Source organism: Varanus komodoensis, unplaced genomic scaffold (assembly GCF_004798865.1).
Source record: "Varanus komodoensis strain SLA01 unplaced genomic scaffold, ASM479886v1 scaffold7_3, whole genome shotgun sequence".
Classification (NCBI taxonomy): Eukaryota; Metazoa; Chordata; class Lepidosauria; order Squamata; family Varanidae; genus Varanus; species Varanus komodoensis.
In genome coordinates this window covers 26600330-26614558 of record NW_025336480.1, presented here as the reverse complement: position 1 = coordinate 26614558, position 14229 = coordinate 26600330, and the positions used below count along the sequence as shown (strand labels likewise).

General features: G+C 49.9%; 1 protein-coding gene across 1 annotated transcript; it reads left to right on the top strand.

Annotated features, from left to right (window-relative positions):
• The first annotated feature begins 2541 nt into the window (after positions 1-2541).
• On the top strand, positions 2542-13757 carry LAMP5 (lysosomal associated membrane protein family member 5). The gene is made up of 6 exons (XM_044454626.1): positions 2542-2608; positions 3084-3259; positions 4177-4308; positions 4753-4858; positions 7064-7252; positions 13579-13757. The coding sequence occupies exons 1-6, from the start codon at positions 2542-2544 to the stop codon at positions 13755-13757; spliced, it is 849 nt and encodes a 282-aa protein (XP_044310561.1).
• The last annotated feature ends 472 nt before the right edge of the window (positions 13758-14229 follow it).

Below are 14229 nucleotides of genomic sequence, written 5' to 3'. Positions count from 1 at the left end.
CTCTACGGCAGCTGCACAATGCGGCAGGAGGTGACAGTTTCCAGTTCGTGTCTGCAGCAGCAGCATGGAGAACAATTGGCTCAGTGGCTTAACTCAGGCAGAATTTGGGTTGCTTTGTTTAGAAGGAATAACTTTAGCTTCAAAATTCTCTATCTTTGGACTTTGGGATCTAATTCTATCTAACAAACAATATTTAATATTTAGGCCAATTTTATTTTTAAGTGGTCATTTCTGTGCTAAATTTGATGACAACGTGTGTCCCTATAGCTGCTGTTACTTTCCTCTGATGTCCTCTACATGTCAAGGAACTCTTTGTTTTGCTCTGGGAGTTTTTATGTACTCACGGATACTTTGCAATGCAGTCAGGGGAGGCATGCAGCGCCAATGTCAGAGGTGTGGTGCATCTACTCTGGGTTTTGGATGGAATGTTAAAGAAGGTATTGATGGGGCTGAATCTATTTTTGTTATAGGGTTTGGCACCATGGAGAGAGCCTTTAAAGTACAGATTAGAACTCAAACTAAACGGTTCCACCAACATTTGGAGCCACCAACCTCCACAGAGTGCAGTCTTAGGCATTTCTAGTCCAAACAAAGTCCAGTGGTATTTCATGGGAGTTAATCCCATGTAAATGTGTACAACCTAACAGTTTGGTCTAACATGCATCTACTCAGAAGTAAGTCCAACAAAGTTTAGTGGAGCTTAGATAAGTATGCTTGGAATTGTAAACTTAGACAATTACATTGGCAGAGCTTGCTTCTACATGTGCTACATTTTCCATTGGTACTCAGAAGTCCCACCTGAACTGAATTAATTTTTTAAGTCTAGTTGGTAGCTTAATATGCATCAATTGTCAGCATTAGTTGATTGAAGCCCTATTTATTCTACTGGATCTATTCTAACTATAACTAGTGTGGCTAATATGTGAGATCTGCATAAAACTGAGCTCTCCTATCAGCTGTTCTACAGTGCAAGCCTTTTCATGTCTCTTGCTTTACTATGACTCTTTACTCTGAGGTTTGTATCTGGCAGCTTCCACCAGAAATATTTGATGGTGGCATGGAGACAAACCAAAAGATAGCAGCCAGTCTAGTGCAGCAACATTTACAGATTATATGGCTTGCTTGCTAGCTATCTTAATGTAATCTAATGCTTACTTGCTTGTTTGCTTGCTTGCTTCTATCCATCCATCTATATCTATGTATCCATACCCTATTTACCAGAGATACATGGAATCTGCAATTCAGAATACATATTATTGAACTCAATGGGGCTTTCTTCTGTATAGATCCATATAGGATTGGCAATGTAGATATTCCAGTGGAGTACATTATAACTCTGGAACAAGGTTTAAGGATTGCAGACCCAACTTAAGTCCACAAATTCCAATTACTAATGAGTGTATCTCATTAGTAATTAGCAATTACCAATGTAATTGCTTTGAAGACTTAACAATGAGAATGTATCCCAGCCTTTTGAACTACAATTCCCACCATCTCTCATCATTGGACATGCTGGGGTGGATGGTGCTGAACTCCATGATAGCTGGAGGATAACACTGGATCAGGCAGATGCATTCTTTTCCTGAACTCTCTCCCCTCCACTCTCTCTCTCTTTCTGTGTGTGTTTGTATGGGAAAGAGAGAGGGATTTAGTGGGGAACACCTCGCTTCAGTTGGTCTCAGCTGAGTCTTTTATTTTCCTAGCAACCCCCCCACCAACTGCTAAAGCTTTGTGCTTTTCCTGTTTCTAAGAACAAGTATTCATGATCTGCATTACCAGATGATATAATCAGTTAGCTCTGAAGCCCAGCAGCTTCAAACATTCGGCTGAAGAATGATCTGCTGATACTTTTGATCCTAAGAAATATCTACTGATCCCAAGAAAAGCAGGAAGCAAACACTTTGCTGGGGCTACAATAAATCTGCTCCACTGATGCCCCCTCCTCCCTGACAGGTTTTGAACCTATCCATGTCTGCGAGTGATTTCTGATCCTAGCAGGTGAGAAGCAAGATTTTAATTACTCCATGCGGAGAAAGAGCTACCCCCTCCTCTAAACAGGCTCATGGAAGGGGAAAGAGACATAATAGACTTTGCCCAGCTGCTGTGCTAAATGCCTGGGCAAGAGAAGTGCTCTTGGACTTTTGCGAGGCCGCCTGAGCTACCCAATGAAGGCAACGGTTGGCGTGAGCGGGAGGGAGGGAGGAAAGGGAAACAACGACATAACACCCACTCTTTCCCGCAGAGATTTCAGTCCTAAGTGGAGGGATCTTTGGAATACTTCCTTGAGTTCAGCCTTGCTGGCTGCACGGACGGCGACTTGGGACAGCTCCCTGACGTGGCCGGAGAGCGCCTCGCTCCGCGGCGGCAGATCAGCACCGAGAGCCTTGGACAGCTCCAGCCGGCGCCTTCCGGGCACCCGCCGCCGCCGCGCCGCCGCGACCTCCGCGCCTCGAGCCGAGCGCCCGGGCAGCCGCGCAGCAGCGCCGCGGCCAGGAAACCCCCCCGCGCCGGCCGCCTCCTCGCGGGCTCGGGCTTGGCAGCATGGACCTGGGAAGGCGCGGGAGCCGCTCGCCCGGCCCGGGACCCCGCGGGCTGCTCCTCCTCGCCTGTGAGTATAGGCGGCCGAGGCAGATTTTCGGAGCGCGCCCCGCGCCGCCTTGCCGTGCCTTAGGGAGCCTCACCGAACTTGCCCGCCCTTAGGTCGGTTCTGTTTGGTGGTCTGCTTGAGAAAGGGAGAGAAAGCTCCACGAATTTCCTCCCGGGGGCGGGGGTGGGTGGGCTGGGGGTGAGAGGTGAGTACAGTTACTCCGCTTGAGTCTTCTGGACTCAAGGCTAAGTCGATCAGCAGGCGGGGATTCGTAGGCTAAATCCCAAGTAGTGTCAGGCTGTTTTCCCGCAAATGGCACGGAAAATGCCCCTTGGAGAAAACTCTCCCTCCAGCTTAGCTCGCAAGCCACGCGACTGACCCTGCAAGTCGTCCGTCCCCCCCCCCCACCCCCCTCCCCCTCTCCCTCTCCCTCCCCCCCCCCCCCCCCCCCCCCCCTCCCTCCCCCCCTCCCCCCCCCCCCCCCACCCCGCACCAGCAGATGCGCTAGCCAGCGCCGTGGCAGAGCAAGAAGTGGAAAACCTCTCTGGCCTCTCTCCTAACCCCGAAAAAGCCATCTTTGTGGTTCGTGAGAATGGGTCCATCTGTCTCATGGCAGAATTTGCTGCGAAGTTGATTGTCCCCTATGACGTGTCGGCCAGCAACTATGTGGATGTAAGAATTCTTCGCTTGGTTTCCCCTCGCCACCCACACCAGTCCACCAGTTTGGCTTGTTTCACCCTCGAAACGAGTGAAACAATTCGGGTTTAACATTCTGCAAAGGTCTGTTGCCTGAAATTGCTGGCTGTGTGTTATGTATATCCGTGTGAGTGTGCGTGAGAGAGAGACAGGAAGAAAGAGGGAAAGAAAATAGGAATAATCCAGAACATGATTCCAACCACGGTCCCTTAGTTTCTTTATGTTGCCAAGGTAATGCAACTTCTTTCTCTCTGTCTCTCTGTCTCTCTCTCTCTCGCGCGCGCAAACGCACACACAAAAACCTACACAGACACTTTAAAAAAAAAATAACCTACTTCTAATTTGTAAATACTTAAATCTGAAGTGAGAATATGCTGCCCACTGGAGTATGAACGCCCCCGTCTCCACCCCCAGCCCATTGTTTTCCCGCAACGCTCGCGCGCACCCACGCCTCTCTGCATCTGTTTGTGTGAATACGCGCACACAATTTGATTCGTTGCTTAAGTAAAGTGCATCTAGTTGGGGGTTTGGAAGGAGAGGGTTGCATTTTGTTTTCCGTGGGAATGAACAAGTGATCTGGCAATGCAGTTATTTATCTTTTAGCACAGGCAGCTGAGGGGAGACTCTCGTATACGTGGTTATTATCCTGTGGGCTGTTTGCAAAATCCAGGCTTTCCTTTTGCATTAGCTGTGCTAAGGAACTACGATCCTACGCATACCTTTGTTCATTTTATCTGTTCTGCGTTGACATTCCACAGCGTTAGAAAAAGAAATGGCAGGGGAGACTCTATCACATTTCCCCAGATAGTGTCCGTGGAAGAATTGCAATCTTCTATCAGATCCTTAATTTTAAAAAAGTATTTGCGGTTGACACTGATCATGTGTGTATTCAGACGATCCCAGAGCAAGCCTATATCCCGCTTTCTCGGGCAGCAGAAGAGCGAGGGAAATGCGGCAACAATGAATCCGAGCTCCAGATTTCGTGGATAGATAAAGCGTACACCCTCCGACTTTTCTTCGTCAAGGTAAAATGATGGTGATCGCGCGGTGACAGCAGAACTTTAAAAAAGAGAGTAGAAAGAAAAGGAAAAAAAAAAAAAACAGGGAAAGAAAGAACTCAAGAAGAAAATCAGGAGGCCAGGGAGAGCCCAGGAGACAGTGAAGGAATGCGACCTTAATAAATGAGAGTGAGAAGCAGAATATGTAGAATAAATCGGAGTCGCCTGTTCGCCAAGGAAAGCTGGCGAGGCGCTTCTTTTGCCCTTGCAGCTTCCCCTTGACCCGCGCCAGTTTCAGGTCTGGCCGAAGCAGGCGCCCCAGGAGGGAGAGCCCCGAGTCCCCGAGCGGCGCCTCAGCCCTTTCCCGGCGAAAGGGGGCGCCGACGCCGAGGGGCAGAGGGTGGCGCAGCGGGGCCGCCTTGACCTCGATCCGTCACGGCCCTTTCCTTGTCTCCCTCTCCCGCACTGCAGGAGAGTCGCAACACAAGCGCCGGGCCGGAGGCATGGTGGAAAATGAGCAAAGTCCAGTTCGTTTACGACAGCTCGGAGCGCACCTACTTCAAGGAGGCCGTCAACCGTAAGCGAGGGCCCAGCCGGGGCCTAGCCTCCCCGCTGCGGGCGGGCACCGGGGGCGCGCTCGGCGGGGGCCAGGAGCCAGCGCGCTCGGGACTGGCCAGGCCGCACAGCGGGGCTGAGCGGCGGGGCTGCGTGGCCCAGGGGGCCGCCCGGTCAGGCTGGCCACGGCGATCCGCGGGCGCGGCCGGGGGTGGCCCGCATCGCCCGCCCCGCTCCCGCCCCGGACTTGCCCGGCCCTTGCACGTCGCGGATCTCCGCAACCTCCCGCAGCCCGCACTGCGGCTGAAAGCGCAGGCCTGCGCTGCCCCGACGGCCTCGCCTCCCCCGAACGCCCCTTCTTGGGGGAGTCTCGCCCTGGCGGCCTGACCAGCGGATTGGGGTGGGTTTAGGCTCGGGATTTCTCCCTCTTCGCTGCTCCGCCCGGCTGCAGCTTCCCCCCGTCCCGATCAAGTGCGCCAGCCTGGCCTTTTCCTTCCCTGAGCTCGGCAGCAACCACGATTCTGCTTTTGGCTTTCCTCAAGACTGGCGCGCAGAGGCCAGGATGAGGGCGATCCGTCAAGTTAAGGCGGCAAGCAGCAAGCTTGGACGCATGTGGCCCTCAGGCGATTAATTCCGGTCTCCTGAGTCAAGAGCTGAGTCAGCGGCAAGGAATTGTGCTGCTGTCCCCGCCGTGTTCCGAGACGTCGGGCAGAAATCCTACGAGCTTCCCAGGGAAGAAGCCCCTTGAACGCAGTCGGACTGACCTCTGAGTCGGCAGCAGCAAGCCCCGCTCCCTTAGGACGGGGCTGCCCACAGCGCGATGGGTCGGCCCGAAGCAAGCGGAGAGTCGCATGGCGATATTTAACGACACGCAGCACAACATCCTCCGTAAACCTGCTTTGCAGGGATATGCGCAAAATGGCCAGGGAGAGGAAGGAAAGCTTCCGCTCTCACCTGCAGGAAAGGCCATCTTCCCTCCTTTGCGCTCAGCTCTCCAGCAACTCTGCAGGACTAAAGCAGTGTTTGTGTGTGTCCCGGACTCTCAGAGCTGCAAACAGAACCGCTCTCCCCTGCTCACGACTGCGTACCCAAAGCTTTACTTGCTGGGTCATCTATTGCCTAAATTGGCTCAGTCTTTTAGGCCCAGCTTATGGGTTCCTGGTTTTCACAGAATCGGTTTACTGTTGTGCCTGCATTTATTGTGCGGTTCTAGGCACTTTGGATTGCAGCTCTTTGGGCTCTATAGGACAGTTGTGGCCACTGAAGCACAACTAATAAAACTTCCTCCATTTTCTTATATTCTTTGTCTGAATTTTAAAACCAACACTGTCATCCTTTAAATAGGAAAGGGAAAAAGAAAAAAAAGGGGGGGGGAAGCAAATCCAGTTGTCTCCATTTCCCCTTCACTACTGAATTGCAGCTGAAATTGTAGCAGTTTCAAGACACACACAATCTTGTTTGCATCCAAGTGAAATAAAATTTATTTTTTTAAGATATTTATGTACACATTGTTGATATGCCTTTCATTTTTAAAAGCACAGTGGAAGTTATTGCATTTCATTTATTTCATACCTTGTCGGCAAAAGCCCTCCTAAAAGGCATTTTCTTGGTGTCGGTCCTTGTTGCTGGATGCCATCTGCAGTGCAGAATGTTTCCAGAGAGAGTGTCAGTATTGTCTGTTGTTGCAGTGAAGCAAGTACAAAGCACCTGCAGTGTTTAGAAATCCCATGCCTCCTAAATATTTCCTGGAAACAATTCCTGATATTTGGAATCTTTAACTCTGCCTTATAGCTTTCCCTGCTGTAAGTGTAAATTGTGGAAAAATTAATTTTGGATTAAAATACATGTATAGGGAAATTATTTGTGCTTTTTCGATATGGTTTGAAATGCACCAGTCCTCCTGGTTAATAGTTCATTGGGATTTTTCATCATAGCTTAGCCATACTTTTAAAAAATGTGTTACTCATCTTAAAGACTCATAGTGCAATCTTAGACATGCATACTCAGTAAATGGACATAGAATTTCTGCCTTAAGGGTTCAGTCCACAGAGTCTCTCAGCAGGATAGCAGAGTGTACCTGAAATCCCACTGAACTTAAGGGAGCTTAATGCTGGATAGACCTGCATGTGGTTGGCACTGTAGAGCCTACTCAAATACTAGGAAATGTTGTCAATTGCAAGCTTTAGGAGGTGACACTCATTCATTGACACTTCTGTTCTCCTGGCAGCTGGGAAGCACACAGTCAGCACACATCACCTTTCAGCTCTAGTCACCCCAGCTGGGAAGTCCTATGAATGTCAAGCGCAGCAGGCCATCAACTTGGCCTCCAGTGACCATCAGAAATCTGTCGTCCTCTTGCTGTCTGAGGTCCGCCTTCAGCCCTTTGACATCAGCTCTGATTACGTCTTCAGTGAAGGTAAAGACCGTCCAGGTGCTGGGGGAGGTTTAGGTATCTTCTGGAAGGAGAAGGCAGTGGCCCTTGACCAGGACAGCAGGCAGGATCAGTGGAAAGTGGGGCTGGAGGAGGACTGCCCAAAGCAGGGAGCGGCATTGTGCTAAAATGGGTGAACATTTTGCCATGGGGAACATGCACACATTCTGGTTATGAGCCATCCTGAGATGGTTAGAAATACCCCAAATAAATAAATGAATGAATATTGGATTTTAAGCATTGTGTTCCTATGTGCTGACTTTGGAGAGTCCTTGCTGAGCTGCTTTCCTTGATACGGTAGAGTATTTGGGAGAAGGGGAGTTCTTGCTGGCCTACGAGTATCAGGAAGGAGCAGAGGAATGTCTCCTGTTTGTCATTGAAGGTGACTGGCAATGCATGATGAATAGCTCTCGAGTGGCAGTAGTGGAGTTCTCAAAATTCTTGGGTCATGATGGTGGTACCTGTAGCATCTGCATTATCTTATACTGACCTCTTATACTGACCTCTGCCAAGTCAGAGCACTGGCCCACCAGTTCAGCATTGCTGATTCTGACAGCCTCTCCAGGGCAAGTGTCTTTGCTATACTGACCTGCAGATGCTCAGGACTGAACATCTTGTGATGGTGATGGTCCTGTGTCGCACTGACTTGGATGCTGCTCTCTGGGGAGCTGTTCTTGCTTGGGTCTTTCCAGTGGTCCGTGGATTGTGGGGCTTGGTCTTGAATAAGCTTGCTAGAAAGCAGGCGTGTTGAGTATGTCTGTGGTCAGGAGGGAGGACCAGAGTCTGCAGTGAGCCTCCTCCTTAGAACAGGATTGAGCAGCAGTGTTGAACTTCTGGGGTTGTCTTCCAACAATGCCGTGAGCAAGGATGGAAAACGGGACCTGGTAACAGCCTTCAACATTAAAATACAGCAGCTTTACATGTTACATGCCATGTTCCCAAGAGAGTACCCCCAAATGACTTGGACTTCAGCTACTGCCAGCCTCAGCCAGGAGGGTCAATGGTCAGGGATGATGGGGGTCGTGGTCTAAAAATATTTGGAGGGTACCACATTGGAGAAGGCTCTTAGATACCCAAGACAGGTGCATTTCCTTGCCATGCCTGGGGTTTGTCAGTTACACTGTCCTGATGTTCCAGTATCACTAACTGGGACTTTTTCTTCATGACCTCAGCTAGTGATGGCGTTGTCTTGCGGGCAACCCCTCCCTGCTTATGGCTCCATCCCTCAGAAGCTGCTCCTGAGGGTTGGGAGCTGCATCAGAACAGTCCTGGGACACGGGGTCACAGTCACTAGAGAGGGCTAGAGAGGGCAAAAACTGAGCACCTCAACTTGAGTAGCAGAGGCGATTTCCAGTCAGGTGAAAGCAGTGCTGCACACAAGCTGAAGTATTTTGAAATGGCAATTAAAAATTCCTCCTTTCAAGTGCTTATTGTGTGGCAGGGGAGGATGCAGTAGCTCAATAATAATTATTCAGAACTCAAGTCATAATTATTCAGTGAAATACTATAAATATCTGAAATACTATACTATAAATAACTGAAAAAAGACAATGTTGAAATGCTTTTTATAACTCTCTTTGTATCACTTTGTCTAGTTCTTTTCTTAATTTTCTGAGCAGAAAAAAAATTGCAAGTTTTTATAGACCATTCCCTTTCTTATATAATGGATATTCAATATATTTCACTGGCACGTACAACTTGTGTGACCAAACTGGGAGAGTTGCAGCTCTATGGAATGCTTTAGTTGTATGTGCCACTGTATATAAATGTGTACATATGGATTCTGGATCCCAGAAGGATGCAGTTAGTCACTTATATATTACAAAATGTTTCAGCTTGGACCTTGTGCAGCTGCTCTATGTGAATCAGATGGTACTATCATCATGTGACACACATACCCTGCATATATGCATTATCAAATACAGATTAAATAATGATTGGCAACCCGTATGAGTGCCAGTCCTGTATCCATGGATAGCAACAAAACACAACAGCCTTGCTGGACTAGGCCAAGAATCCTAAGTAGTCCAGCATCCTGTGGCCAGCCAGATGGTTCTTAGAATCCCAGATAAAGGGCATGAAGATACCACTGTTGTTTTGAACCCCAAAACTCACTATTCAGTGACACTCTGGCTCTGAACCTGGCAATTTCATTTAGCTAGTCAGGACACTGTCAAACTGGAGGGGGAGAGCTCTGGATGTCATTGTGTGAGAAGCCATTGAAAGAGTTTGGGGCATTTAGCTGGAGAAGGGAAGATTAAGGAAAGATGTGATTAGGACCTTCAAATACCTGAAGGACTGTCTGGCCAAAGATGAAGCCAGACGGAGTGAGAGCTCAGCTGGAGCTCTCTGCTGCACTGGACAGCGCGACTGGAGAACCAATAGGCAGAATGGCAGGGATGCTGATTTTGGCTACGACTTGCTCATGGCAGTAGCTGCTTGCCAGTGGAATGGACTGCCTTGCGAGGTTTTGGGTGGTCCTTTTAAGCAGTGCCCAAATGGCCATCTCATGGCAATTTCTAGGCAGCAACTACAGGGTTGCCTTCGGGCAGCATTCTGCGCATGCTCAGACAGTACAAGCCCTACAACTGGCTGGGAAATGCTGAGGGCTTTCCTGTGCCTGACCATATGCAGGATCGCCTGTACACTGAGCTGTATCCTGCTCTGCAGAACCTGCTTTGAGCAGGAGGTCGCTCTGGGTAACCCTGAGTGCCCTTTTCAGCTCCGTGATCCTGTCATGGCTAACCGCCACTAACAGACCTTTCCATGACTTTGTTCTACCTGCTTTTAAAGTCTTCTAAGCTGGCGGGACCCACAGTTTAATTCTCTGTAGTAGGAAGAAATACTTTCTCTTGTCTATTTGGAATCCGTTGAACGAGCACTTCTACAGGATGACCCCAAGCACCCATCTGCAGGCTGTTGAGGGAGAAAATGTTCTCTCTCCCTTCATGTCTTGTATTAAGGATAGGCTGAACCTCGTTCCTCCTCCCCTTAGTTACCCACTCCCCAAAAAAGAATGATCTGACTCTTTTGGCTATTCTTTTCAGCACCTTTTCCAACTGCGTTATACCTTTTTGAGATGAGCCAAGCAGAACGGTGCGTAATCGGCCAAGGGAAGCACCACTGCAGTACAGCCATGATCATCCCCAGCATGGGCTCTCCCTGCTTTGACTACTCTCAGGCACTTGCTGATGTTGACATGCAACCATCCATCATGATCCCAAGGTTGTGGAAGATGGGATAGAGCAGAGGAGGGAAGGGAAGGGAAGGGAAGGGAAGGGAAAGGAAGGAAGCCAGAGAAGCCTTGAAGGGAAGGGAAAACCTGTTGGTACAACAGGGAGGGTTGTGCTGAAGGTCCAAACAGTCAGATGAGCCGAACAGATATGGCTGTTCCTCTCTCCTCACCCTCTTCCTTCCTCCCTCCCTCCCATTCCTCCATGCAGTATTCCAGGGGACACAACTGGGAGGAATGAGGCTCCTTTCTCTGACAGCTGCAAGAGGAGACTTTGGGGGCCGGATCCATCGTCACGCACAAGTAGCTGTGTGGCCCTGCAGAATGGAGCAGCGTTGCTTGGTTGATTCCTTGCTGATACCTGGGAGGCTTCCTCCAGAGCAGGAGCAGGGAAGAGGGAAGCTGCTGCCTTCCAGCATGTCCCCACCCCTTGCGCCTGCACCCCTTGGTGCTCCTTGGGTGTCTGGGGTGAAGGAAGAATATCAGCAGCTGCAACTTGAAACCAGCACAGCAGTTGCTGCATGCATGAACGATAAGAGCCTGTTGCTATCTCCTCATAGAGGCAACAACACTCCATCCTTTCCTTTCCATGTCCATGTCCCCACCTGCTGTTGCCAGATCTTTTGACGTTGGTTCATAGCATTGCACGGGCACAGGTCACTACTGGGTGATACTGTGCTGTCAAGGACAGCTCTTGCCTGATAACACAACAGCAGCAGTAACACAGATTGTGTGCATGGCATGTGACATGGCAGAGAAGGGTTTGGAAGGGTCTGGGCTTGAAATGGCTAAAGCAGTGCACAATCTCTCAAAATTTTCCACTTTATTTATGAGCAGATAAAGTGTGTGTGTGTGTTGCCGCCATTGTGGGATGGGGGAAAATTTTGCAACAGTTCTGTAGAGGAAGAGAAATTCTCAATTGTTCCTCACCAGTAAGGCTCACCTCTGACTCACCGTTGGCAGGGCTAGCAACTTCTTCTTTTTTTCAGAAGGTCTCCCTGTTTGTTTGTTTTGCAATGGTGCCGCTAGAAATGGCAGCAGTATTGACTCTATTTGGCAGGCTGACCCCAGTTTTGCATCCAGCACAGGGGCCGTATGGTGGGCAGCTGCAGGGGAGAGGTAGGGCTAGCCCTGAGCCACACTCTGCCCTCCAATTTCCTGAAGGCCCTTTCCCTGCGAAGGAGGCTTCCATTGCTCTGCTGCACACTTCACATGTTCTCTAATGCATTTTGTGGGTTTTTGAGCTTACCTAATGTGTGCAGGGCAGCTGAGGGTGCTGTGGGTTGCTTTCTTCACAAGCAGCACTTGTGAAAGGGACCTTGGGGTGCTGGTTGACTGCAGGCTAAGCATGAGTCAGCAGGGCGATGCGGTGGTCAAGAGGGCGAACGCCACCCTTGGTTGCATAGCCAGAAGTGTGGCTTCTAGATCGAGAGAGGTATTACTGCCACTCTACACGACTCTGGTGCACCCGCAATTGGAGTACTGTGCTCAGTTTGGGGCCCCTCATTACAGAAAGGATATAGCCAGATTGGAGTCAGTGCAGCGTAGGGCCACAAGGTTGGTGGCTGGTTTGCAGGGGATGGGGTATGAGGCAAGACTGAGGGAACTGGGTCTCTTCAGCCTGGAGAAGAGGAGACTCAGAGGGGATATGCTGGTGACATACAGGTATGTGAGGGGATGTCACACGGAGGTGGGTAGAGACCTGTTCTCCCCTGCAGAGGAAGGCAGAATGCGCTCCAACGGAGCAAAGCTCAGGGAGCCAAGGTTTCGTTTGGATGCCAGGAAGCACTTCCTGACAGTCAGGACCCCGAGGGTGTGGAAAGGGGTTCCCCAGGAGGTTGTTGAGGCCCCATCGGTGCGGGTGTTCAAGGATAGGCTGGATGTGCACATGGTGGGCATGTTGTGAGCGGAGCCAGCTGGTGTTGGAGGTCAGACTAGATGGCCCGGGAGACCCCTTCTGACTCGCTCTGTTTCTATGTTTCTATGTTTCTTCTAGCCCTGTTCTTGTGCAGCCTCCCAGGCTGCCTGCACTTCCTAATCTGACCAAGCTCCATGGGAAGAATTACCTCTGGATGTCTTTCCTTGGCTTTAATTGCAGTGTGGGCAGCGGAGGAGCCTTTCAGAGAGATTCCTGCAGGATAGTTTGCACCTCCTGCCTTAGCCACGTTATAAGTAAGACAAGGACAAGAATCCATACACCAACCCAGGAGCATCTCCCTGAAATGTTCTCCTTTGAATGCCTTTTTGAAAGCAGTTACTTTTCCATCCAACTGAATGAGAATGGTTGAAAAGGTTGTGTGGGAGGCATTTTCCGCAAAGTGCTAGAAATGGTGCAAAGGTCAAATGGCAATTCGGTTTGCCTGGTTTGAACTGCTCGATGTGCTCCCAGTGTCCACACATCTCCAGGACGAAGGAATACCACACCATATCCCAATCTTCCTTTTGCTTGGCTTCTCACAGCGGTAGCCTGGCATAGGAAATGGGCACAGAAGCTCAAGCCCAGAGGCCAAACCTGACCTGATCCAGCCATCTGGGGGTCTTCAACAGGCCAGGTGTCTTTCAGGGGTGGTTGGTGTTATCTTTGGCTGGGGCAGCGTTTCTCCCATTCTAAACCATTGAAATGTCTCTTCTAAGGCTTTGTTACTTTGTTAAGAGCTTCAAGCTGCAATAGAACTGTATTTTGACCCCATGCCTATTTTCTTAGGTCCACCCCAGCCTGCTGGGGTCCAGCTTTGCCAGTTGGCATGAATCCCCTGAGAGCTTCTACAGAAAAATTATAGTCCTCAGTCCAAAAGGGGTTCTGCACCCCTGACTGGAAAGCGAACACTGGATGTGACCTGGGCTGACTGAAGTGCCATTGGCCACAGTGCTCACCGGGGGAACCAAAGTTAGTTAGGGCCAAATCCCCTCCCAGGGACTTTGTGAGGACAATATGGGTGGGGAGTAAATATATTGTCCTAAATCCTTTGGAAGAACCCCCCTCCCGGATCTTTTCTTTCAAAGTAGGGCTTTATATGCACCTGTCTGCAAAATAATGCTCTCCCCCCCCCCCCCGACCTTTCTCTTTTATACATTGCAGGACATAAATGCCCAGTGGACCAGAGAGAGCAGTTGGAGGAGACCCTTCCTCTAGTTCTGGGCTTGATCTTAGGACTGGTTATCGTGATAACCCTTGGTGTTTACCACATCCACCTCAAAATGACTGCAAATCAAGTCCAAATTCCACGGGACAGATCTGAGTACAAGCATATGGGATAGCTCACCCAGCGATGGATCTGCTGAAGCAAAAGCATGTTCTTCCTGCAAGCCGGGGGCTTCCCCCTGATCAAACAACTGACTGTATAATGACCAAATGGAGAGGGCAGGGTGGGTGTGGGTGGGAAAGAGCCATTCTTCAAAACTCAGTGCTTGGAGCAGAGGAGATGCCTCTGTCCCCTTGGAGAACCATCAGCGTAAAAGCCATCTTTGCTTCTGTTTTGCAAACTCTCTTCCAAGCCATGCACTAAGGGGAGACCTTAGCATGAAGGCGTGTTCTTTGCTGTGAGCAGCGATCACAATGGAGATGACGATGCAGTATGGCAGGAACAGAGGAACCTGTGCCACTCCCCTCCTCGGATGTTAGCCTGCTACTCCACGCATTCCTATCTAGCAGCCATGCTGACTGGAACAGATGGAGTCCAGAAACAGCAGGAAGGCCCCAGGTTCCCAGTACCTGATTTACTGGGTTGGA

Excerpts from the sequence above, each read along its gene's own strand:
- LAMP5 (XM_044454626.1), top strand. The coding sequence starts at position 2,542 with ATGGACCTGGGAAGGCGCGGGAGCCGCTCGCCCGGCCCGGGACCCCGC. Across the intron at positions 2,609-3,083 it reads CGGGCTGCTCCTCCTCGCCT|CAGATGCGCTAGCCAGCGCC; the intron begins GTGAGTATAGGC and ends ACCCCGCACCAG. Across the intron at positions 7,253-13,578 it reads TGATTACGTCTTCAGTGAAG|GACATAAATGCCCAGTGGAC; the intron begins GTAAAGACCGTC and ends TATACATTGCAG.